The sequence below is a fragment of the Setaria viridis genome, chromosome 2, assembly GCF_005286985.2.
Source record: "Setaria viridis chromosome 2, Setaria_viridis_v4.0, whole genome shotgun sequence".
NCBI lineage: Eukaryota > Viridiplantae > Streptophyta > Magnoliopsida > Poales > Poaceae > Setaria > Setaria viridis.
This window is the reverse complement of record NC_048264.2, coordinates 25,963,666-25,989,515: the sequence shown is the minus strand read 5'-3', so window position 1 is coordinate 25,989,515 and position 25,850 is coordinate 25,963,666. Positions and strand designations below refer to the sequence as shown.

General features: G+C 47.6%; 1 protein-coding gene across 2 annotated transcripts; it reads left to right on the top strand.

Annotated features, from left to right (window-relative positions):
- Positions 1–18,038: 18,038 nt before the first annotated feature.
- On the top strand, positions 18,039–22,383 carry LOC117845136 (cysteine desulfurase, mitochondrial). Of its 2 annotated transcripts, none has more exons than XM_034726064.2 (2): positions 18,039–19,591; positions 22,102–22,383. In XM_034726064.2, exon 1 carries the CDS (start codon positions 18,174–18,176, stop codon positions 19,527–19,529), a length of 1,356 nt encoding a protein of 451 aa, XP_034581955.1. In that variant the 5' UTR covers positions 18,039–18,173; the 3' UTR covers positions 19,530–19,591; positions 22,102–22,383. The 2 variants fall into 2 exon arrangements, with proteins under 2 accessions (XP_034581955.1, XP_034581953.1); XM_034726062.2 differs by having other exon boundaries at positions 18,039–19,595.
- Positions 22,384–25,850: the final 3,467 nt, after the last annotated feature.

Genomic DNA, 25,850 nt, shown 5'->3' with positions numbered 1-25,850 from the left:
CTCCGTAGGTCTCAGGGGACCAGACACATAGCGGATTTCCCCTGGGGGGTCTATGAGGCCTCGAATTTGACCCACGAAGCACAGTTGTTACCGCACTAGCCTGCTCACCTCACCGACCCACACCGCCCTGCTCACCCGCACCGGCCCACACCTCACCACGCCTCCAGCCCAACAACCCTCCACCCCCTTCTCATCTCTCACATTCTCACCCGCTCTCCCATCCCCTGCCGACCTCCACCCCTCCCCACTCCCAAGCGGCGGCGGTGACCGCCGGGTTGCCCGCGCCCGGCACCCCTCACCTCACCCCTGCTCGCGCCGGCCCCTGTCCCGCACCCTCACCCGCGCCCCTAGCCCTCGCAGCCTCGCCTTCACCGGCTCACCCTCGCCCGCGCCGCCCCATACCCCCCTGCCCCGCACCCTCGCCCCTCGCCCACGAGTGCCGCCAGCGCCCCTCGACCCCCTAGCACACAACGACGGCGGCGCGGACCCCCACAACGCAGCGACAGCGGCACGAACCCCACGGGTAGCAGCGCTTGGGATCCCGACGGGTAACGCCGGCGACAGGGAGCCCAATGGGCGGCGCGGCCCCCACGATCTTACGGCTCAGGTGTCGGGGAGCCCGCCGGGTTTTGGGCACCCGCGGGTTTCGGGATCGGAGTAGCATTTTCATCCGAATGAGATTTCAGGTTCGGGGCGGGTTTACTGTTCGGGTTTCGGGGGCGGGTTCGTGGAAGCTTCATCCGGCCCCGACCCACCCCGTTGCCATTCCTACCCTGCAGTTACAGCCCAAAACGCAAACAACACAGTAGAAGCAGCAATCAGGCTACCGAGGGATATTTAATTTTTTTTACCAATGACAAGCCTCCAATTACCAATTTTGCATTTGCACTAATATAATTACCACATGGAAGAAACAAATCCATTCATGCCATTTTTCTTACCTAGTGTGACACATCGGCTCGCCAACGTGGATAAGCAACAAGACCTATCCCTGTTCCTCGCCAGAAACTAATCCTCTCCCCAATCCTTCTCTTTTTTTCCCTTCCCCTCACCTCATCTAGCTCCTCTCAACTAGTGACAGCTTGTCGGCGACGCCATTGTCCTCGGTATAGATGTCGTACATACATCTATGGGCCCACCAGAAGATTTGAACAGTACTAGATACAGGGCTGGCACCGAGACGTGTCAGGTAAGGAAACTACGGTGCAGGACAGCGTGTTCTACGTGGCAAGACAGAAACTAGTCGAGGATTAGGAAACTACTTGTAGTAATTAGAGTAGGACTCATCTAGTCGAATTTTACTAGTATTCTTGTAAACAACCGATCTGTAACCCTACCTCCAGCAATATAAGGCGAGGTAGGGACCCCTTCCAAAGTAATTGAATACTACCAATACACAGGACGTAGGGTAGTACGCAATCTAGCCATCGGATATGCTGGGGGTGCCTAGAGAGTTGATCGAGCACTCACTGAATGTGGATCCAAAGGCTACGCTAAAACGACAATGACTACGTCGATTCGTCCAAGACAGAAGAGAAGCAATCAAAAAGTAACTGGCCAAACTATTCGTGGCAGGCTTCATAAAGGAAGTCTGTCATCCAGAGTGGCTGGCCAATCCTATCCTGGTGCGAAAGAAAAACAACAACGAGTGCAGGATGTGTGTCAACTACACAGACCTCAACAAGCACTGTCCAAAGGATTCGTTCGGGCTCCCTAGGATTGATCAAGTCATCGACTCGATAGCTGGATGTGCCCTACTCTGTTTCCTTGATTGCTGCTCGAGGTATCACCATATAGCTCTCAAGGAAGAAGACCAAATAAAGACTACATTCATCACTTCATATGGAGCTTTCTGTTACACAATAATGTCCTTCGAGTTGAAGAACGCAGGCGCTACCTATCAACAGGCAATCCAGGAGTGCTTCATAAAATAGCTACACCGCAACATAGAGGCGTATATGGATGACGTGGTCATGAAGATCAGAAATCCCAACGACTTGATTGCAGATTTGGAAGAAACCTTCACAAGCTTACGAAAGTTCCGGTGGAAGCTAAACCCAACAAAGTGCGTCTTCGGTGTACCCTCCGAAAAACTACTCGGGTTCATCATCAGTCACCAAGGAATTGAAGCTAACCCTGAGAAGATCTCCACCATCACCAATATGCACTCCCCCATCGTGCGTCAAGGACGTCCAGAAGCTGACTGGATGCATGACGGCCCTTAACAGATTCATCTCAAGGCTTGGAGAATGGGGACTACCCTTTTTCAAACTACTGAAGCAACAAGATAAATTCCAGTGGACCGAAGAGGCAAATCAAACCCTACAATAGTTGAAGGACTTACTATCAAAGCCACCGGTCCTCACATCGCCAAATCCCAATAAAGACTTGCTGCTCTACATCACCGCGACTACCAACGTCGTCAGCACGGTGATCGTGGTTGAAAGACCAGAAGTAGACCATGTATACAAAGTACAGGGCCCGTCTACTTCGTTAGTGAGGTGTTGTTAGCTTCCAAATCCAGGTACCCGCCAGTTCAAAAATTGCTATACGTAATACTACTCACCTCGTGGAAGCTACAATACTACTTCCAGGAACACAACATCTTCGTCATCACAGACTTCCCCTTGGGAGAAATCCTCCACAATCGGGATGCAACAGGAAGAATATCCAAGTGGGTGGTAGAACTCGGAGCACTGTCCCTGGAATTTAAGTCAAGGATTGCCATCAAATCTCAGGCACTAGTTGATTTCATGGTAGAATGGTGGGAAAATCAACTACCAACTCCAGCAGAGCGACCAGAGCATTAGGTTATGTACTTTGATAGATCACTCAAGCTCGAGGGCACCAGCGCAGGAGTACTCTTAATATGTCCCAAAGGTGAACAACTCAAATATGTCTTGCAAATCTTCTAGAACGTATCCAACAATGAAGCTGAATACGAGACGCTTCTGCACGGGCTCCGCCTGGCAGTTTCACTAGAAATCAAACGGTTGTTGGTCTACAACGACTCACTGGTGGTAATCAATCAAGTCAATGATGAGTGGGATCGCCACAAGGACAACATGGATGCGTACTGCCTAGAACTACGCAAGTTAGAGAACAAATTCTCTGGATTGGAGTTCCACCACGTAACTCACGACAACAACATAGTCGCGGACGTCCTATCATAGCTTGGATCTACTCGTGCTCAAGTTCCAGCTGGGGTCTTCGTCCTTGAGCTACACAAGTCGTCCATAACGGAGCCGACGCCATCAAAAACCACCGATCGAGGTCATGACACACTAGACCGGGAGGTTATGATGATCGATGTAGACTAGAGAACCCCCTTTATCGATCACATCAATGAGCACAAGTTACCTCTAGACAAAATAGAAGCAGAGCAAGTCTCACGATGCAGCAGGAACTATGTTCTAGTCAGAGACAAGCTCTACAGAAGAGGCGCATCATCCGGAGTACTCATGAAGTGCGTCTCGTGACAAGACGGAAAGGACATACTAGAGGAGATCCACAAAGGCATCTGCGGCAATCACGCATCTTCACGAACGATCGTGAGTAAAGCTTTCAGAGTAGGGTTCTATTGGCCTACAGCTCTTGCTAACGCCGAAGAACTAGTCCGTTGATGCCAAGGATGTCAATTCTTCGGCAAGCAACAACACGTCCCTGTCTACAAGCTGATCACCATACCACCCTCTTGGCCCTTCGTATGCTAGGGGCTAGACATGATCGGCCCACTACCTACAGTGCCTGGAGGATTCAATCGAGTCTTTGTGGTGATCGACAAGTTTACTAAGTGGATCGAGGTGAAGCCAGTAACCTGCCCCAAGGTAGATAGGGTACTTGACTTCCTTGATGAAATTGTTCATCGCTATAGCTTCTCCAATCGCATTATCACAGACCTGGGCTCCAATTTTAACAACCACGAGTTCTAGGAGTACTGCGAGAATAGCGGGATTGACATCTGGTATGTCTCTGTTGCTCATCCGCGGGCCAACGGCCAGGTTGAGCGCGCCAACGGGATGTTACTAGAGGCTCTCAAGAAAAGACTACATGATATCGGAAACACAAAAGGGGGTAAGTGGCTCAAAGAACTACCCAATGTCCTCTGGGGGCTTCGCACCCAGCCACGCAAGCCTACATGGCAATTTTGCTACTTCCTGGTCTACGGATCAGATGTTGTCCTTCCCACCGACGTCATGTGGAAATCTCCAGTAGTCGAGCAGTATAAGGCGGGTGCAGCAGAAGAAACAAGGCGTCTAAACCTAGGTAGCCTTGAAGAAGCTCGCTGTGCAGCACTCGTCCAGTCTGCAAGGTACCTTGAAGGAATCCACCATTATCATGATCGTAACGTCAAAGAATGTTCATTCAATATAGGCAATATGGTCATCAAGAGACACCAAGGGACTACACAAGCTAAACTCACTATGGGAAGGTCCTTTCATCGTCTCCAAGGTCACTAGACCTAGGTTGTATAGGCTCCAACACCTCTCCGCTGAAGATGTCGACAACTCGTGGAACATCGAGCAACTTTGTCGATTTTATCCTTAAGTTTACATATTTGTGTAAATTGGCCACCAGCCTTAGTTGTACAATTACAACTCAATAAAGCAAATTTATTTTTCATCATAAAACGACTACTTATTTCTGCTTAATTAAAACTTGCAAAGGCAAGTTCGTAGAGCTATTCAGCTCCTCGGGTACTATCGCCCAACTCGTAGCTTGCAATCACAAGTCTGTACAAAGCTACTGTTGGCGCTAGAAATCGGTCAACCGAATCCCAGTGTCCGACACACGACCCGGGAGAATCTGCTTAGCTCCTGTTCGGGTGATTGCCCTGGTGCGGTTCACACGGCGTGCCAGCCAATCTGACCTGTTGATTGGCAAGGAAGAATACGTGTCAGGTTCAGAAATCACGATCGGCTAAGTTTCCGATCTCGAGAGAGCTTATCAGCGAATCGGCCGATTTGCCTTAATAAAGGAATCGGCTATAAAGCAGACGATCACTGTAGCCTTGTAGACAGAAAACTACTGGAGTAATCGATACAAAGCTATGACAACAGCACTAGAAATAGATCCAATCGGCAATAGATGAATTTGATAACAGAACGTAAGGAAAGCCGACACTATCGATTCCTAGCTGGATAACTGGTGATAAAACTAGAAAAACAGGCAAAACCCTATGATTCTAGTAAATATCGATAACTAGTGAATAAATCTAAACGAAACAACAGCGATACGCCCGAAGTTAAAGCTTAGATATTACTCGATAAGCGGAACTTACAGAATCGGCCGGAGATCAAACTGATGCAGCCCTGCCAACCCGCACGAACTCGTGAAAAAGAGGAAAGTATTGGCGAAGTCACCTGCTTGAAAGTAAGTACGAGGAAAAAGTAGTTTGTTGTATTGATTGGTTGATGATTACAGATTTACAAAGGTAGCTATTTATAGCCCCGTACAGATGACTTCTTAACCGACTAGAATTCTATCCCTAATTCAAACAGAAAACGAATATTTACAAGCACAATTCGTGCTAGGTTGGTTACTCTATGCTTCGTAGGCTGATCTCCCCCTTATCCTTTTGTTCCTTACCAAGCCCATACAGGCCCAATTAAACCAACCTCCTAATCGGCCGAATCCTTATCGGCAAAAGGCAACCGATTGGGATCCCGGCACGTCCGATCCGAAGCGAGATAGAAGTCACCGGCCGATCTCACACTGTAGCACATTCGACCGATTCCCAACTGTGCTTCTCCGATTCCCTCTCTTCTTGGCACCGATTTTACTAGTGACGAAATCTGGTGTCAACACATGCCCCCCAGTTTCGGAGTAAAACATAGTCTTTTACTTCGAAATTCTTTATAACCTCCTCTACGAAACGGCCGCAATGAAAATATCCTTCCGTTTCGCGGTCTTCCAGCTGATGATTGCAATCTTTTCGAAACGGGCGCCCACGACAGCCACCACTCCCGAAAAACTCGAAACGCCGGCGCGGTGAAAATTCCGTTTTTACCCTCCTTCAGGCATCCTTTAAATAGCGCTTCACCCCGTACTTCATCTTCAAGCTCACGTCTCTCTTTCCAAGCGCGCGCGCCCCCTTCTTTCCTGAGCACCTTTCCCTTGCCGCCGAAGCTTTCTAGCGCCATCCTCCTGTTAGTTTTCCCATTCTCTTCCAATGGCGGCTCCTTCCGGCAGCTCTCCAGCGCGCGACGTTCCAGAAGTAGCGCCTCCGGCGGTGGTGGCGACGGCCGTTGCTCCATCCACAGAAGAAAGAGCTTCATCAGAGATTCCAATGGCGATCCCCATCGCGGCCCCATCGTCCGCATCTGCACCGGCGACCACGCCGATTACTCAGAACTTCATCCCAGAGGTAAATACCGAATCCTTCTCGTATCGGCAATGTATTTACTTTAGATCTGTTTCTTACTTTTTTACACTCCCCTTTCCTTTTTTAGGCAGTTAGGCATCGCATTACCATTCACCTTACGGGAAATCCCGGCCTTATTTGTCTCGGACCTATGGGGAACCCAGATCCAATAGATCTTATCAATTTGGAAACCCACAGGATACCCTTCAAACTGTCCGATATGGACTTAGATCAATGGTTGGGTACTTTTAGGTCCTGGCCGAATGAAACCCCAGGTTGGAGGGAGTGGTACCAACGGGTAGCCGCGTCAAAGAGCGTCTCATGGGAGGAGCTCAAAATCGGCCAGTGCATCAACCTATCCTTGTCCCAGATGGAGAAAAATGAGCCGTTAGTAATAGCGGCTTCTTACTTTTGGTCTGATGCACTTAATGCCTTCTTATTTGGGCACGGACCCATGACCCCAACACTGGCCGATGTGGTCCTGTTGACCGGCCTTGACATTTTTTCCCCGGACACACCCTTCCACCTTCTAGCCGCAACATCACATCGGCTGGACACAAGTCGTTAGCAATTTGGGAGTTATTTAGACTACTCGGGCTAATCTTATCTAGACAAATCTGTCTAGTCGCAGCTTATAATAACAAGTTTGCAGTTCCAGACTTTCAGGAGCACAACATCTGAACAACCCAGAGAGGTTTCAAAGATAGGCTTCAGCCGAAGAAATCCTGAATTATCTACTCGCCTACGACATCTAACTACCCAGATACCTTGAGTACTCGCACTTCGCAGGAAGAAGTTGCATCCTAAAGTACTCTACACCGTGTATCTGAGGAGGCTCATAAGAGTAGCCTTGTGCGTAGATACTTACGATTACCGTACGAGCAATTATCAGTGTAGTTCATAAGATGCACTAAAAACAACAAGTCAACGGCAATAAAAATTGCAACAAGACTTCAAATAATTTACATTTCATTCATATCATGTTTATATTACAACAAACTGGTGTTCACCTTTTACAGAGACTACTCAAGGTCTAATTGCCTAGCTACTTCCTTGGCGATAGGGGCCACCTCTTGTAGGTACTTCTGGAACTGCTCATCAGAGCAGTCTTCTGCTATCCCTTTCGCAACCAAAGCTAGGTTCGCCTACAGGTAGAAAGACTTCACAAAAGCTAGTAACTGCTTGGAGACCAACTCGCTATCTTCTGGACGTAGCCGGGAAACTCGGCAGGCACCTCCTTGAGTATCTCCGACAGAGGGCGGGGCTCCACACCTTCAGCTAGGGGCTCCACCATGTTTGCAATGGGCTGAGCTGCTTCATTTAGCTCCTTCAGAGCAAGCTTTGTAGCCTCCAGCTTAGCCTCGCACTCCTAGAGAGTTTTTATGGCACTGACCAAATCGACCTCCCCGTCCGCACGTATCTTCTTCTCCTTCTCCAGGTGATGCTCCAAATTCTCGTACAGCGCAGGCAACTTGTCATGCTGGTCCGTCACCCGGTAGTAGGAGTTTTGCTAGTCAACAGCTCCCCCTTGGATATCTTCCTTTGTTTTTTCGAGCACTGCAGGAACAACACAAAAGAAAATTCAATATCACAAAATGAAATCAGTATTTGAAGAACAAGAGAGAAGACCAATTACCTCTCAGCTATTGCTTCAGGGACTTGTTATGCTTCTGGAGGCGGTCCTTCTCCTCCTCAAACTGCTGGATAGTGTTCCAGTACTCGGCGGCTTGGCCGTCATACTTCATCAGCAACCGAGAGGAGTACTCCCGCTCCTGGGCAAGTTCCTGGGCGAGTGCTTCAACTCGCATTATTGTGTCTCCGTAGCCCTCGAGCATTTGGGACTTCCAGCGGGAGCATCTGATTATATCCTACAAAATAGAGCAAGTACTCATATCAAGGTACGAGTACTAATTTCAAGTTATGGATGAAGCAGGAGGAAATTCACCGCTACATATTGGCCTACGCGGCAGTACATCTCCATCATCGTGACCTCGATCTCTGAGGTGAGCAGTGGGTCGGTGATAAGTTAAATGTCTTCAAGATTCAACCCTTCAGCTATCCATGGTTCCCTATGCTCCTCAGCATTCGTTGCGCCAAGTGGAGCCAGGGCATGGCTGGTCGAAGTGCACAGCTCGTAAGGCGGGATGGAGGCCAACACTTCTAGACCCTCCATGGCTTCGGCTTTTACCTCTGGCTTGGGGGCTACAAGCGTAGCCATGACGCTAGAGGTAGTCGCCACCACGGTTTCAATCTCTACCTTTGGCTCGGGGGCCACAAGAGCAGACACGGCGCCAGAGGTAGTTGCCACCGCGGGTTTGGGTACTGGTGGCTTGGAGGCTAGCACTAAAGCATCATTAAGCGAAGAAATCACATCTTGCATTAATGCAACTACGAGTGATACGGCATCTGGATTTGTTGCCGTCGCAGGTTGTTCCTTTGGCGGCAGATTTGTTGGTGCCAGCATGATGTCCTAGATCGAGTGGCTATTGCCCTCAGCCGCAGGTTTTGGGCTTAGGACTCCAAGCTCCACGCTAGAGGATTTCCTACAAAAGATAAGTGTTAGAAGACATACTACAAGTCAATATCAAGCTACAATTAGTATTCGAATGAAATTCCAGTATTTACTTTGAGGATCTCCTCACTTTTAGAGAGGGCTTCCCTGACACGTGCATCGGCTTGATGGTTGATGACGGCTTCTTTGGCGTGGCTTGTTGGGCCGTAGTGTGATCCTCGCGAGCCTTGGTTGTCGCCTCCATCTCTTGAGTAGTCTGGGCGCTGGCAGGGTTCGCCCTGGCAACAGGAGGTTCTTCGTCGTCTTCGATCTCGATGACCTACTCAATTGATGTCAACAGCTGCTCCACGACTTCGGTAGTCGTCCTCTCTGCATTAGTTACCTCCCCAACTACCTGCAATCCACCAATGTCGTATTGAGTAGACATGGTGGTAAGGGACTCACTTACTAGTATTCGATCCTCATGATCTTTCCCTTCTTTGAAGGTTATTACTGGTGGAGGCACGTCCTTGGCAGTGAGAGGCTTCTTCATCGCACGCCTCACAGCGACTGTTTGCTTCTTTGGCGGCAGCACCAGTTCAGCTTCCAGATCATCTTCAGCCACACGTTTTAATGACCCAGAGGAAGACCCAACCTTGTCAGATGGCTGGGCCTTGAGCATTAATTCCTCTGTAGCTTCAGAGTCGAAGCTGCTGAAGGACTCAAAATCATCTTCCTCCTCCTCCTCGACTTCACTCTGTACACTTGCAGCTGTGTGTACGCGCAGAGCGATGTTAGAGCCCTCTGATCCGGGAGGAGGAGGAGCAGAGCAGAACAACTGTAAATCTTCCTGCATAGGAAAACAAGTCAAAACGTGGACAATTGCAAAGATCTGTACTTGGGGGCTGTGGCCACGGGTACTTACACTGCTTGGTAGGTTGGCGGCGCAAAATTCCCGCACAATCGTCAGGATTTCTCTTGCATGCTTGAATAGGCGCCTCAATCGTGCCATGACTTCATCAACGCTGAGCTCCTCTGGTGACATCCTTGATGGATCATTGGAGCCCGAGTAGTTGTAGCCCCATGTGCACTGGAGTTGCTGTCGGGCATGCACCCCAGGCCCACGAGTAGACCTTGGACGGCCCACTAAGGGGCGTACTCGGATACGATCAGGACAAGGGATAGGCGTATCCCACTCGGACTAGTCAAGTATGTGTATGGAAAACTACTCGGGCCATACTGAGTAGAACTCTGTAATAGTACTCGACTAGGACTCAGACTTGTAACCCTGCCCTCTCGAGTATATAAGGACGGGCAGGGACCCCCCCTCAAAAAAAGAACAACTCAAGTTCATCCAAGATCAATACAAACCAACATACAGGACGTAGGGTATTACGCGATCTAGCGGCCCGAACCTGTCTAAATCGTGTTCCTTGCGTCACCATTGATTCCTTGATTCTCGACGATCCTTACCGCACAAAAGTCCACCTAGGGTACCCCCTAGGTGGGTTGCCGGTCTAAAACACCGACAGCTGGCGCGCCAGGTAGGGGAACTCGTCGAGTTTCTCAGCGCGAACTCAATGGCAACGGTCATCATCAAGCCCGTCTTCTTCATCAAAGCGGGCGCCACCTTCGTTTTCAAATCCTAGCTCTGCATCGCCGATGGCTCGGGTTTGTTCCGGCGCTAGATCATCAATGCTCAGGAGAAGAAAGCAGAAGATCTGACCAGAATAAACCAAGATTTCAAAGTTGAAAATTTCGAGTTCGACTACGCGTCGGACTCGACTTCGCTTCGGACTAGTCGGTCCCAGTCAATTCCCAAGTCGGTTTCGACTTCAAAGCGGTTCCTGCACGGACTCCGCAACGCAGCCGAAGTTCACCAAGGCTTTCTTACTCAAATCCAACTCGAACTCGGGCACAATGAAGTCGTCGACTCCGACTCGGTTTATCCGCCAGAGATACCATTATCTGGTCCAGCCCAAGGATTGGTAATAACTTCAACGTCACAAGAAAGATTCGTACATTGGCCAGGATTAAGACCATCTCTTCTTGCCCGCGACTACGACTCACGCCTTGTCGCCCAGATAGACAACCTCCCATATCAAGAGGGTGTTCCACTCAATTCCAATCGCGAGGAAAGCTCCACAGAGATTGCAACATCAAGCTCCGGAAGCTACTACCCGGATAGGAAAGTCCTTGTTATTACTCAAAACAACAACCCGGGTACTAGCTAGAACAAAACCCCCAGGCGCTTAGCACAACTCGATAACATCTCAGAAGACAAGTCTACAGCTGACGCCCCACAAGAAGAAACCTCTAATCAAAGAAACCAAAGAAGGATGTGCAACGCTACTCGAGCCAAGCGACGACAGTCCATGGCCATGAATATTCCCATCACAAACCCTGAAAGGGCTTTCGACGCAGTCCAGGCTCAAGAGCACAATACTCCACTTGCGGTAATCGCCTCAATCAATCTTTTAACGATGTTGATGCCTCAAGACAGGGAAAACGAAGCCACGGCTCAACTCGTGCAGCGCGGCAACGGACTAATCGTACAACTCGCGGAGCAAGCCTACAAGCTACTCGACAAAGAATCACCGATTCCATCTATTCTTCGCATTACAGCTCACCAAGAAGCCAGTAGAGGAGCTGCAGCCAACAACGAGGCCCCAAGAAATGACAACGAAGTCGTCAACCAACCTCGGCAACACAGCCAAGGCCCAAGCAAACACAAGGCCCCAACACGCCATAAGGATGATGGAGAGGCCAGCTGCACCAACTCGGTTAAAAGTATTCGCCCTACTCGGAAGAACCACGAAGTGTCAAACTTCAGTGATCTACGAGAAATCCTCAACAGTCGGCGCGAGCGAGAAGTCGACAACTACAACAATTTTCCTGCTTTCACAAATTGGGTAATGAAGACAAAACTACCCGAGAAGTTTGAGCCGATTGGAATCACCAAGTATGATGGCAAAAAAGACCCAATTCAATAGCTACGATGCTACTCGCTAGCCGTTCAAGCAGCCGGGGGTAATAACAACACCAAAGTCATCCACTTCCCTATATGCATAGAACCCGCACCACTGACCTGGCTCGAGTCACTCAAACCCAAGTCAATTGACTCTTGGGCAGACTTGACAAAAGCTTTCACCAACAACTTTGCTAGCTCCATGGCTAGACCAGGTAACAAAATCGACATGAGTCAAATCAAGCAAAAAGAAAGCGAAACCTTACGCGACTATCTGCGACGGTTCTTCAAAAAGAAGGCAACCATAGTTGACATTTCCGAAACAGATGTCATCGAGTGCTTCCAAAACGGACTCTACGATCGACGAACATACCAAGACTTTGGTCGACGATGACCAGCCAATGTCAAAGATCTTAAAGTTATGGTACAACAGTGGGCAGATGAAGAAGACAAAGAGCGAGAACGGTTCGGCTCCCACCGTAACCGTGGACGCGACAACAACAACAACAATGACCAAGATAGAACTCGACACAATGATACTCAAAACAACTATTCGAGTAATCACAATAGCAAAAGGAAGCCCGACAACACTGTTGCTGCCATGACCAACTCCGGGAAAAGGGATCTCGCAAAAACGATGAAGGGCCAACCTTCACCGAACTACTCAAAAAGCAGTGCCCATGGCACCCGACTAGCAAGCACTCGGCAATAGACTGCTATAGCATGCGCCGAGTAATGCAAGACTTACCCGCACCATCACCCCATGAAGAGTACACCAAAAAAAAGATAAGGGCAAGAACAAAGTCCACAACGATGAAGACGAAGAAGGCGATTTCCAGACCGCCTCAAAAACTGTCAACGTCATCTTTGGCGGTATTCCAGGCACCGCATCCAAGCGAGCCAACAAACTCGTACTCAGGGAGATTATGGCCATTGAACCAACGGATCCAACACCGCTAAAATGGTCAGAAGTGCCCATTTCCTTCAGCAGAAAGGACCAATGGACCAAGTTCTCAGAACCAGGCTGTTTCCCCCTAGTACTCGATCTAGTTGTGGCAGGCTCAAAGTTAACCAAAGTACTCATCGACGGTGGAAGTGGGCTCAACGTTATTTTTGCCAAGGTATTAAGGAAGATGTGCCTCGACGTCACTGAAATGCTTACTCCAACAGATTCACCCTTCTACGGTATCGTACCTGGAAATGCAGCTATACCACTAGGACAAGTTGTCCTTCCAGTTACCTTTGGAACTAAAGAACACTACCGTATCGAGTACATCAGATTTGAAGTCGACTTCGAGACATCTTACCACGCCATACTTGGAAGGCCAGCACTTGCCAAGTTCATAGCCATACCACATTATGTTTACTTGGTACTCAAAATGCCAGGCCCCAAGGGAGAACTAACGCTACGAGGAGATCTACGGCGATCCTACGAATGCGACACTAAAGCCGTGGAAATTGCTGCGACTTCTCAAGCACCTACTCCCATGCAACAAGTCTTCACAGCTTCAAAGAAGCTCCATCCAACCGAACTAGAGATCCCAGAAAATAAGTCGGGGTCTACAAAGGTGAAACCCGCCAGCGAGCAAGACTTCAAACCAGTCGACCTCCAGACGGGAGACCCTTCCAAGATAGCCCTGATCGGAACAGGGCTAGATCCTAAATAGGAATCCGCACTCGTCAGTTTCCTTCGGGCTAACCATAATATCTTCGCCTGGAAACCGGCTGACATGCCAGGTGTGCCCAAGGAGCTGATCAAGGACTCTCTAAATGTTGATCCCAAAGCCACCCAAAAACGGCAGCGACTTCGCAGATTCGCTCAAGACAGACGAGAAGCAATCAAGAAAGAATTGGCCAAGCTACTCGCGGCAGGGTTCATCAAAGAAGTCTTTCACCCTGACTGGCTAGCAAATCCCGTACTCGTGCGTAAGAAAAACAACGAGTGGAGGATGTGCTCGACTACACCGACCTCAACAAGCACTGTCCAAAAGACCCTTTCGGACTCCCCAAGATCAATCAGGTGGTCGACTCCACCGCTGGATGTGCTTTACTATGTTTTCTCGACTGCTACTCCGGCTATCATCAGGTAAGTCTCAAGGAAGAAGATCAAGCCAAAACAGCTTTCATCACACCTTTCGGAGCTTTCTGCTACAAAACAATGTCCTTCGGACTAAAAAATGCAGGGGCAACTTATCAACGAGCCATACAGATGTGCTTCGAAAAGCAACTTGCAGAGGCCACCAGCACCACGTGGAATGTGGCTTCAAACCTCGCAGCTGCCGGTCCAGTCGGTGCTTCGGCAAGACTTGGCGGATGCGTGGTAGGGAGGAGCATGGTGGCGCAGGACCGCCACGGCACTGCAGTCGCCGTGTGGGCGAGCAGGGATGACCCGGACATGTCCTCTACGAGCCCGACTACCTCGAACGTATGCACAAGTCACAGGAGCATCAGCATATTGACAAGAATTTATTTTCATTTTTCTATAGTATTTTATTTCTGACCAGAGATCAAAGGTAGTGCATGGGCGACTCTAATCAGTTTGTTGTGACAACAAAGAGGCCGGAATGGTTAGACTTTTAGCTTACTGAGGTTAAAGGAACAAGTGCCACATGATTGGTGTACCAGGTAAATTGCCCCATAACTAAATTGATGTGTCCTTTTTTTATGTAGGTAAACATTGGAGGTGAAAGAAGAGACACAGCTGACGAACCTAGCTGAGAAGCTGCTGGCGTCAAGCAAGACTGATCCTGACAGGATGAATTGTGTTTATGATTGTAGATTATAAATTATCTGAACATTGTGCACTAATCAAATTGTGTATGGATGGCAGATCCAATTGTGATCGTAGGTTGCTGATTTGTAAGTTGTAATATGATTGACATTTAAGATCTATAAATTGAAGGAAATTGATGTGGGGTGTTCTCACAGTTATTTCCATGCTAAATTTGTCTATCACTTTGTATTTTCTCTGTCCAAAGTTTGTTGCAAACGGAAGAGGCAGTCACAATGGAATTCCAAATTCATGTAAAAAGAGCAACAATGCACATATATGTCAGCATGAGTAACATTCTCGCTTGTATTATGAGAGTGATAAGTCGATGCCCATGGGTAGAACCATGATGTTTTGTTTCATCATCGGACTCATCCGCATCCATGACCACATGAGCAACGGAGAAGAAAAATTCATCATCATCATCATCATCATCATCTAATGACGAATCCATCACCAATTGCATAGAAAAGCTTCATCGACTCATAACGAATCCATTTTACCGGTCTTCAATTCGAATTGTAGAACCTGACAACAAGTTTCACGGCTACACGCGGCAGCAAACTACTGTGCGGCGCATGGAGGGTGACGGGATAACTGGCAGCAAAGTTGGAGGGCGACAGGAGGAAATCGTGAGGGAGTGAGTTCACGTGAGGGGGAGAGGAGGCCGGCCCAACTAATGGGCCCATTCATGCTAATGTGGTCTATTTTGAACTATTGGGGAGGTTAGCATTAGGGATCTGTTGTGGTATGATATGATTTTAGGGAAAAAATATTTTATGAACACCCCCAATACATAATTTTGGGGAAGATTTTTTAGAGAGACTCTTGGAGTTGCTCTTAGCACGATGTAAGATCTGTGCAAATTATTCAAAGTGGAACTTTTTGGTGAATAAATGGTTGAATCAAAACGTTTCACTACTACAGAATGTGCTATCACCGCTAGCCCATCATAACCGGTTTTGAGTAGGCCAATGATGGGCCGGCGGTGATAGCCCATCATAGTCGTTCCAAACAGTAGCGCATGTCAGAAACAAGAACCGGCGGTGATAGAACTCTTCACCGCCGGCTCATAAATCAAACAAGGGGTGAAGGTATCACTGCTGGTTCTTTAAATGGGCTGGCGGTGAAGGGTGCTATCACCGCCGGCTCGTATAAGAGCCAGCGGTGATAGCCCTCCACAGTACAAAACCCCCTTGCTCCCCTCCCCCTCCTTCCACCCGACGCCCTCCTCTCCTTCCTCCATTGTTGCAACCATTTTTCTTCCAATTGCTCAAGAAAACTCCTATTTTTGAAGGATACACGTTAACATCTTATTTTGAGGTTGGTCAATCCTTTAAATTCTTAGCTTGTTTCTTTGACTAGTTTTTGAAATTTGGCATGAATTTGATGGAGAGACTCTCTTCAAATTTGAAAACCCATTGAAATTTGTTTGAATCAAATCCAACACAAAATAAATATTTTCATAATCCGCCATAGGTTCAAACCCACACCTCCTCCTCTCCTGCTCTTGCCCAATCCTTGTAGACTAACTCCCCCTATCTCCACTATGGGCTGATTGTGCGCCCATGTCATCCTCGGTCATAAATGGTCCAATCGCATCATCAAGGCGTCCTCTATGCTTACTGACACGCGTCTCCCCATATGTCTGATGTTGATAGGAAGGCTCATCATGCTATAGACTTCTTTATGACCCCACCGCCCATGCTGCCTCCGCATCGACCCCACTGCTACCTAGCTATTTACCTTATGCTTTTTATGAAAATGTAGGGAAGCCCCCAATAGATCACTTTGTGTTTAGTGCTTCCACCACCTTAGTATATAGAGGACCGATGGCTATAAAATAGCCATGAAAAGCACTGCCACCCTCTCACCTTGATCACACCCACACTATTGCCTCTTTCTCCTCTCACGCAGGCTCGGACCGCTTCAATCGCCCCCCCCCCCCCCCGCGCGCGCCTGCCTGAAGGACCATTGCAACACCTCTAGTAAAGTTGCTACTACTTCATGCGTCCATGGCTACTTTTACATGTCATCTTTTCCATCAAAATTTATGGTGGAGGTGGACTCCAGCTACCTCCAACTGTGGTTTCTTATTAGGGCTCTTCACTGTTTTTGTGCGTGCATGGGTTTAAAGCTTGAACAATTGATGCATATGAATCGGTATGTGTGCCGCTGGAATTGGACAACCGACGCATAGAAAATAGCATGTTCCTTTTGAATTTGTATATCTTATATTTATAAAATCTTTTTTCGCAAAAATAATGTTTGATGTCAAAAATTTACAAAAAATTACTTATCCCACCACCTCAAAGGCAGACCTTTAAATTTTGTCAATTCAAATGACAAAAATAGAACATTGCCATTTCAAATAGCAAGATATCCCTTTTGTGTACATCACATCTTCAAAAAGTCATATGAGCCTGGATGAAGATAAAAGTTTTATGAAAATCGTAGCATTCGACAAGGTATATCACTCTATAGTTCACTGTTTGTTTCTTTTGAAGCCTTTTTGGCACTGGAATAATTGATAAATATTAAAATCTCCATTTGTAGATCTAAATATTGCATTGATTATTCTGGGATCAAGTTGGATTTAAACAGAAATGTAGAGAACCACAACGATGTAAATCTTGTCGAGCTCTACGATTTTCATATAAATGTTATGATCTTTTTATGACATATATACTGGTATCTAGATGTCCTCAATTTATTTTCATATATACGACCACTGTGGCAATAGTTTACATTAACATAGTTACCATTAAAAGATATAAAACGTTGTTTTTCACTACCTTTCATTCAAAACGATAAGAGCGCCAGAATAAACGATACAATATTGAGATCTACAAATAGAGATATGAAAGTTTTATCTCGGTATGAAAATGGACTCGAATGGGCAAAAATGAACGAAAGTTGCTGTTCTCGTTACGTTGAGCCCTATGATTTTATATAAATTCTTTGTCCAGACTCTTATGACAAAAGTTATGATTTTTTGAAGATGTGCTACGCACAAAGGGATATTTATATTTTGCCGTTTGAATTGGTGGAATTTATATCACGCCAATTTATTTGGAGTTGGCTGTATAAGAATATTTCTCCTCGGAAAAAGGTACAAGTATATTTTTGTTCAAAATTTGACTCCAGATATTATTTTTTACAAAAAAGGATTTAAAAATATAAGAATTCCGTTCCTTTAGATATGTAGGCCGTCCCATGTGATTGGCCCAGTGCTCGGTCACTCTCACACACACACCTCGCCAAGTCGCTAGCGACCGAAACCTGGCCCGAACCGCCTCTGAGAACAACCCATTCCGTAGGCTCGGCCCAATTGCAAGTCGCCGTTGCGTGCCCCACTTCCTTGCTTTATCGTGTCCATCCACGGCTGCGCCAGCGCCGCGTCGCGCCGTGGCTGTGCCTATCCTCTCCTCGGCCCTGGCACCTCCACGGCGACCCCACCACCCCCACCTCCCCTCAGCCGTTCCCAAATCGCCCTTCCGCTGAAACGGGAGCACCGCCGCGGCGCCCCCAAACTCCAACCCTCCCCTGAACCCTACCTCCTCCCTCCCCACCCCACGCCATGGCCCTCTCCCGCCGCCTCCTCCCGCTCTTCCTCCGCCGCGGCGCCCCCGCCGCCCGCGCGCTCTCCACGGCCGCCGCGCCCGCGGCGGCGTTCCCCTCGGAGGATGAAGAGGAGTCCGTCACCGTCAAGGGCGTGCGCATTTCGGGCCGCCCGCTCTACATGGACATGCAGGCGACGACCCCCGTGGACCCGCGCGTGCTCGACGCCATGCTCCCCTTCAACCTCTCCCGCTACGGGAACCCGCACTCCCGCACCCACCTCTACGGCTGGGAGTCCGACGCCGCCGTCGAGGAGGCCCGCGCCCGCGTCGCCTCCCTCGTCGGCGCCGACCCGCGTGAGATCTTCTTCACCTCCGGCGCCACCGAGTGCAACAACATCGCCGTCAAGGGCGTTATGCGCTTCTACCGCGACCGCCGCCGCCACGTCATCACCACGCAGACCGAGCACAAGTGCGTCCTCGACTCCTGCCGCTACCTGCAGCAGGAGGGGTTCGAGGTCACCTACCTCCCCGTCCGCAGCGACGGGCTCGTCGACCTCGCGCAGCTCGAGGACGCCATCCGCCCCGACACGGGGCTCGTCTCCGTCATGGCCGTCAACAACGAGATCGGCGTCGTGCAGCCGCTCGAGGAGATTGGGCGCATCTGCAAGGAGAAAGGCGTGCCGTTCCACACCGATGCCGCCCAGGCGCTGGGGAAGATCCCGATTGATGTGAACAGGATGGGGATTGGGCTCATGTCTCTCTCGGGGCACAAGATTTACGGCCCCAAGGGCGTGGGGGCGCTCTACCTTCGCCGGCGTCCGCGTATCAGGGTGGAGCCGCAGATGAGTGGTGGTGGGCAGGAGCGTGGCATACGCAGTGGCACGGTGCCTACACCGCTTGTTGTTGGATTTGGTGCTGCCTGTGAGATTGCGGCTCAGGAGATGGATTACGACCATAGGTGGGTCAATGCTCTGCAGCAGAGGCTGCTCGATGGCATCCGTGCTCAGGTCGATGAGGTTGTCATCAATGGAAGCATGGAGCACCGTTACCCAGGCAACCTCAACTTGTCATTTGCATATGTGGAGGGGGAGAGCTTGCTGATGGGGCTGAAGGAGGTGGCTGTGTCGAGCGGTAGTGCCTGCACTAGTGCCAGCTTGGAGCCCTCATACGTGCTGCGGGCTCTCGGGGTGGAGGAGGACATGGCGCACACCTCAATTCGATTTGGTATTGGCCGCTTTACCACTGAGGAAGAGGTTGACAGAGCAATTGAGCTCACTGTGCGTCAGGTCAAAAAACTCCGTGATATGAGCCCACTCTATGAGCTGGCCAAGGCTGGTATTGACCTCAAGAGCATTGAGTGGTCTCAGCACTGACACAGTTTTCATGACAATCAGTCACCTGAAAGTGCTGTAGATGTACACGACGGATCGCTTATGTAGGTATATGGCTCTTAGCTGCCTACTCTTTGATATATCCTGTTTTCTTTCAAAAGGGAAGGTGTCATGTGATAAAGTAATCTTGCACCTATTTGGCATATCCTCAATAAAATTTTGATCTATGACGACATGTGCAATGTTTTCCTATTGATTTGTTCTGAGAATACATTTGTCCCTGCAATAGCTTCTCTGGTGCTGAGTTAACTATTGATCAATTTAGGAAAGTGCAACATAGTTAGATGTTGTTTTTCATCTAGATGCAATATTCAGGACAAGAGGAAATAAGAATCAGGCCGTGCATCTTAACATGTTTGCTCAATCTAAGATCCTAGCAATGTTATTTTTTGTTATGTTTATACGTGACTTTGCAAGCGCCTGTCCACGTCAAGAAAATGGACAACATACTGTCTTGCTTTCAGGATACAAATGCAAGATTCACCAGGCTAGGCCCTGGACCCCTGGTTAACAAGGTCCCAGTTTTGTAATGCCTATGTTATTGTTTATTTGGAGCTGTGGTTTGGGGACTTTTGGATTTAATTCAAAGTTGTACAAAATCTGTAGAATTCAATTCCAAATCTTTATCGAATTCTCGCCCTAAATTTTTCCTATGGAAGTTTGAGGGCAAGTAACTTAACATGATGAGCTAAAATGGCAGGATGTAACCATGTGAACAGATCTTTCCTTTGTTTGCTTCTCATTGAAATTGCAGTGCTTAAATAGTTCTAGTTAATATCTGGTCCAATTGGTTACTACTGGGTTAAACTTAAACATTTCATATGTTACATTTGCCATTGCTTTCATGAGGAATGGATCTCCACTCATAAACTATATTACGCTGTTGCAACATAATTGGTTGTCTCTGATTAATCTGTTGTCATCTAAACAACACTAAATTGCATGCCTTTACCCACATATACAAGATGAAATTAAATACTGTAGACCATGTGAGATTCAACAAGTTTTTGGTGCTAACTAAGCTGGACTCTGCTAAACAAGATCAAATTTTGTTGAGTGGGTGGGGAGGGATGTTTTGTGTGAGTGGGTCGGGGAGGGCTATTTGGGATTCTTATTTGTTCTTGTACTCCCTCTAATCCAACCATACAGTAAATGTTTTTTTATGGAACTTTGAGGGTAGGTTAAACATGCAGCTCAAGTATGGATCCATAGACTAAAATTGCAATGCCTAGCCATGTGACCAGATCTGGCCACTGTTTGCTTCTCTCTGAAGTTGTAGCATTGAACTTACAGCCTACCTGATAGAAGACCCATTTGTTTACCAGTGGGCTAACTTAACATTTCATATGTTTCATATAACCCGTGTTTTCTTTCTTGAACTATCAAGGGTAGGAACTGTATTAATTTGCGACAACAAAGTACTTGGTTGTGCCTGATTAATCTGCTGTCTGTTGTCAGTGTCCTCATCTAGATAGCACTACCTTGATAGGAACCGTACTAATTTATTGTGACACAAGGTTACTTGGTTATGCCTGGTTAATCTGTTGTTTGTCATCAGTGTCCTCATCTAGATAGCACTGGGTTGCAGGATTTTACATGCAGATAGCATGCTAGTTCATCTGAACATCTGAATCCAGCTATTGTGTATACCTATTCCTCTACTGTCCATCCTGGTGTATTGGTGAATTTCAGTATTCTCCTTGCATGATCACATCTGTTCTTGGCCACATGTTCAATTATTACTTGTCAGTGTCCTTTTTACCCCTCATCATTTGCATACGCTCCTTGGGGTACTACTGTTTAGAAGCCATTATCCATATTTTCTTTGTCTGGCACCCATTTATTCATTTATTGGTATTACTGGATGTGATCACTGAATTAGTGATTTTGGAAACCAACACAATTGATCTTGAAAGGACAATTTTCTCAACCATATTATGCTTATTTATTTAAGTTATGATATTATTGATGTACAGTTTTTTTGGGGGTCAAATTTGGCACATCAATTTCACATGTCTAATCTAAACATTCAAAGATCTTGGTAGTTGTTATCAATTGTTTTCAAGTGTTGGCAGCACACGTCATAAATTTGTTCTTGCAGGGACTGTAATTTCATTTGTGATATTTCTGCCAGAAGCCCACAATGTGGCTCACATCATTTCTCTGCATACTATGTGGCTATATTTGCATGACACTCTAGACTCTACAAATAATCCTTTTTTAGGGTCTGGTTCTTATTCTGCTTTTTTTTTAATAGCCTTATTCTGCTTGTGAGTTTTTCTTGGTGACTATTATCCTCTCGAGACCATATGAAGTCATTACCTATATTTCCTAGTTCCTAAAATATAATCTACATGAGGGCAAGATACCTAAAGCTGATTAAACACCACCAAAATAATTGGGTTCCCAATTTATAAATCTTGCTTTGGTCAATTGCTCATGCCATTGATGTGGAATTGCTGATCATCTTGTATCATCGGGATTATTGTCAATACATTTAGTACAGGACTAATCTCAATTCTAATTTGGTGCCCTCATGTTGGAACTCTTTCAGGCTTAATGTATGGTACGGTGAAGATATTCCAGTTGGTGGAATCATTTCGTACCTCTGTTTAGACTATTACATGATTCACATCATGTTATACAGGAACAATCCATCGTTTGGCTCTCAGACGGGCTGAGATGTATTCTGGAGGGTTAGCTATGTTTTCTGTAAGGTAGAGTATCTTGACACAAAATAAGGATACTTCAAATACTTGGTAATGTATCATCTGAAATACAGTTTGAAGTTGTGAGAAGTGACCGTGCTGTGAATATATTTTGGTGCTGATATAAATTGCTGTTATTTCCTCCAATGGGTTAGTGATTATGTTTGGTTTTTGTCCGGTTTCAAATCTATATCAGAAATGATTTTTTTCCTGATACGAGGCTTGCCCCATTTCCGTTTCACGATGGAAATACCAGATGTTCGGTATTTTTACACGAGGGTTTGAGATGAAACGGTGAAAGCCACGTCCCAGGATTCCCAGGAAACAGAGCTACAAGTCCAGTATGACAGGCGCTACTCGCTCTATTACAAAAACTAAGTTTTCCAACAAGTTTCGCGGAGACCAAAGCTACTTCCTGTAGCCAGCATCGCCTCTTCAAAATACATCTGGACATAGACCACCCAGCTAGTGGCGGAGTCAGGATCCTGGAGTTGGCTATTCCCATCTTCTAACAAAAAAGAAAATGCTGCATCAATATTGATAATTCACTAATTCCTGCCTGTCCGCCGCTCTTTGCCCCCAATGTCTTCAAATCAATTGACTTGTTCCTTCATTTTGCAAAGCTCTTGTGGCAATACACAGTTTGGTTATGGACTACAAACGTAAACGCAAATGGAAACGAAATACAGCGCTAACGGTAATACCAGAGCTATATTTGAAGAGGAAGGCAAGTTACAAGAATCTGACTGTGATCCGTTTACAGCGGATGCGCAGCGGTAACACTTTGAATAGGCTGTAATCTGATTACGGGGTAATGGATTACAGGTCATGTAACGTAATCTCTTGCCTTCTGCAATGTTATCTATTTACGTTACAAAATAGTGAACCAAACGTTATCTAATTAACAGCTCTTCCGGAACTTTGGATTTTGGGGAACGTTGAATGGGGGAAAGAGGAACCGAATCGAGAGAGGACTCGGCGGCGACGGTGACGTGTGGCGTGCCTGGCCGACACAACGAGAGTCCGAGACATCGAGAGCGCGAGTCCAAGGGAGGCAAGGAGCAGTGCTGTGGGAGCTGTTTTGGGCCACGACTTATGGGCCAGAGCTGGCCTGGTGGGAGGATTGTGTTTTGTTGGTTGTGTCGGAGAGATTGTATGGGCTAAATTATGTGTTGTGAAAAAAAGTTGGGTATTCCTTGGAATACCTAGGAATCCAGCTGGCTCCGCCCCTGCACCCAGCTTTCCTTTTCCATCCACATGGCCGAGCTTCGGGGTGGAGGGCGAGGTGTTCTGCACTGCATGGTGGCTGGTGGCTCCGGCTCGTGCCTTGGCTGGTCCAAAGGAGAGATTCAGAAATGGAAAATATGGATTTGGGTGGTTACGCACTCTGCTTGGGCTTTTGGTCGATGTGGTGACTAGGGGCAGAGCCAGGATTTAAACTTAGGGAGAGTTAAGTGAGCAATACTGGTAACAATCATACATGATAATTTATCCACACTACCAGAGAACTGAACTTTTATTCATCATTTTTGTCCCAGTTAATGTTGGACCCGTGACTAAAGTGACTTTAGTCCCGGGTAAAAAATGTGCCACCGAACGCTAGCAGGGGGGGCTTTAGTCCTGGTTGTAAGATCAACCGGGACTAAAGCCTCCCCTTTAGTCCCGGTTGTAACGACTACAAAAAATCCCACCGACGCTCCCCTTTTGTCCCAGTTGGAGCGGTTGGAAATTTCAACTGGGACAAAAGATCCCCCTTGTCCCGGTTGGTAATTCCAACCGGGACTAAATCTTTTGTCCCGGTTGAAGGGGGCTTTTATCCGGTTGGAATTTCCAACCGGGACAAAACGCCCAACTAGATCTCCACGCACCCCCCCTCTCTCCACCTTATCTCCTCCCCTCCCTTTCTTTATCTCGCACGCAGCCTTATCTCCCTCCACCTCCTCTCTTCCAGGTGCACCGACGCACCTTATCTGTTCTCCTCCTCCTTCTCTCCCTCCTCCCTCCTCTCTTCTAGGTGGATGGTCGACGCGGTGGCCGGAGTGGGAGGGCGGCGGGCGCGGGCGGGTTGCCAGCCGGCACGGGCTGGCAGCCAGCTACCGGCGCGGGTGGCTTTTTTTTATTTTTTTGGAAACTTTTTAGTCCCGGTCGGTTTTAGCAACCGGAACTAAAGGAGGTCTACCCCTTTTGTCTCGAAAATTTAGTCCTGAATGAATTTTCAGAATCTTTGACCCCTACCAACCGGGACTAATGCTGCGTTTTCCAGTAGTGCCAGAGTATGGAAAAAAATAAATTGAAGGGATCGTGACACTCTAAAAGGGGGTTGAATTGGGTATTCTAAAAACTAAGAGTCTAAGCACATATAAAAACCTATTCCAATTTCTATCTAGATGTACACTAGATTTTTCTATGTGTTACTATCTCTACTGTAAAAAAGTTTTGCAACCTAGGTTTCAATCGTATAAACTACACATGGCAATTCTAGAAAAGGTAAATACGGAAGGTAAATGAGGTAGGGAATGCAAACACCCTACACCCCACAATGATTTTTAATGAGGTATCGGAAAGCAATGCTTGCCACTAGTCCTCATTGTTGGAGTCCCTCTCAAGGGAAAGCTCACGTAAGGGTATAAGCTCACCGATTAAGTAACTCTGTAAGATAGCCGACGGGCCTTCCCCATGCGCAAGTGGGTCTCCATCTAGCCTCTTCCGGATGCTCCTTGTCGCTCTTCACTTGGTAAAGCTTCCGCAAAACACCTAGGGCCTCTCCTCTCTATCACATGCACTGGCGGCTACTATACAAACGCGGTTGGAGGGTCTCGCAAGACTTACAAGCACCGGATTTACAACTCTTGATGCGTGCAAGCACTAATAACAAAGATATGTGCAAACGTCACCTAACTCTTTGCTAATACCTAAAGCAATGCATTGATGAGCCTAAACTAGCACTAATCAAGACCTAAGCCTTATGCTAATTGCCTTAATATTCTCTTTAGCACTTTGGTGTATAAAGCACCTGTGTATGTGTGAAAACCAAGCTTATAGCTTCTCCAAGCTCTTAACACACTTAAAATGGCCAGGCAATGGGGTATTTATAGCCCTAACTCCATAAACTAACCGTTACATAGCCATTGTAACTTTTTGCGTATCATCAACTGATTTGGTGGTAAGCAGGGGTAGCACCAAATAAATCGGTGCATGCCACCTTAGCTAGCCATTGGACAACTAATGCCCGGCCCCCATGGGTCACCGACTGATTCGATGCCCTATCATGATCATCACCAAATGATTCGATGCTCTGATTATTGTTCTCACCGTATGTGTTGGGGGGAAATATTAACGCTCCCCTAAGACACCATTTAAGGAAGCAGACACGGAGGCCCGGGCCCACCTAGACGTGATCAAAGCACCGCCTCGCCCGACCAAAACGCCAGGGTCGGGAACGTGCGACCCCTCCCTCCGCAAAGTTTCCGCCTCGCCCGACCGCGACCTCGGGGTCGGGGGCGCCCGACCCCTCACCACGGAGTTCCGCCTCGCCCGACCCCAAGCAAAGGGGTCGGGCGCGCTGGGGCCCCCGGGGCAGGGATCCCCCCTCGGA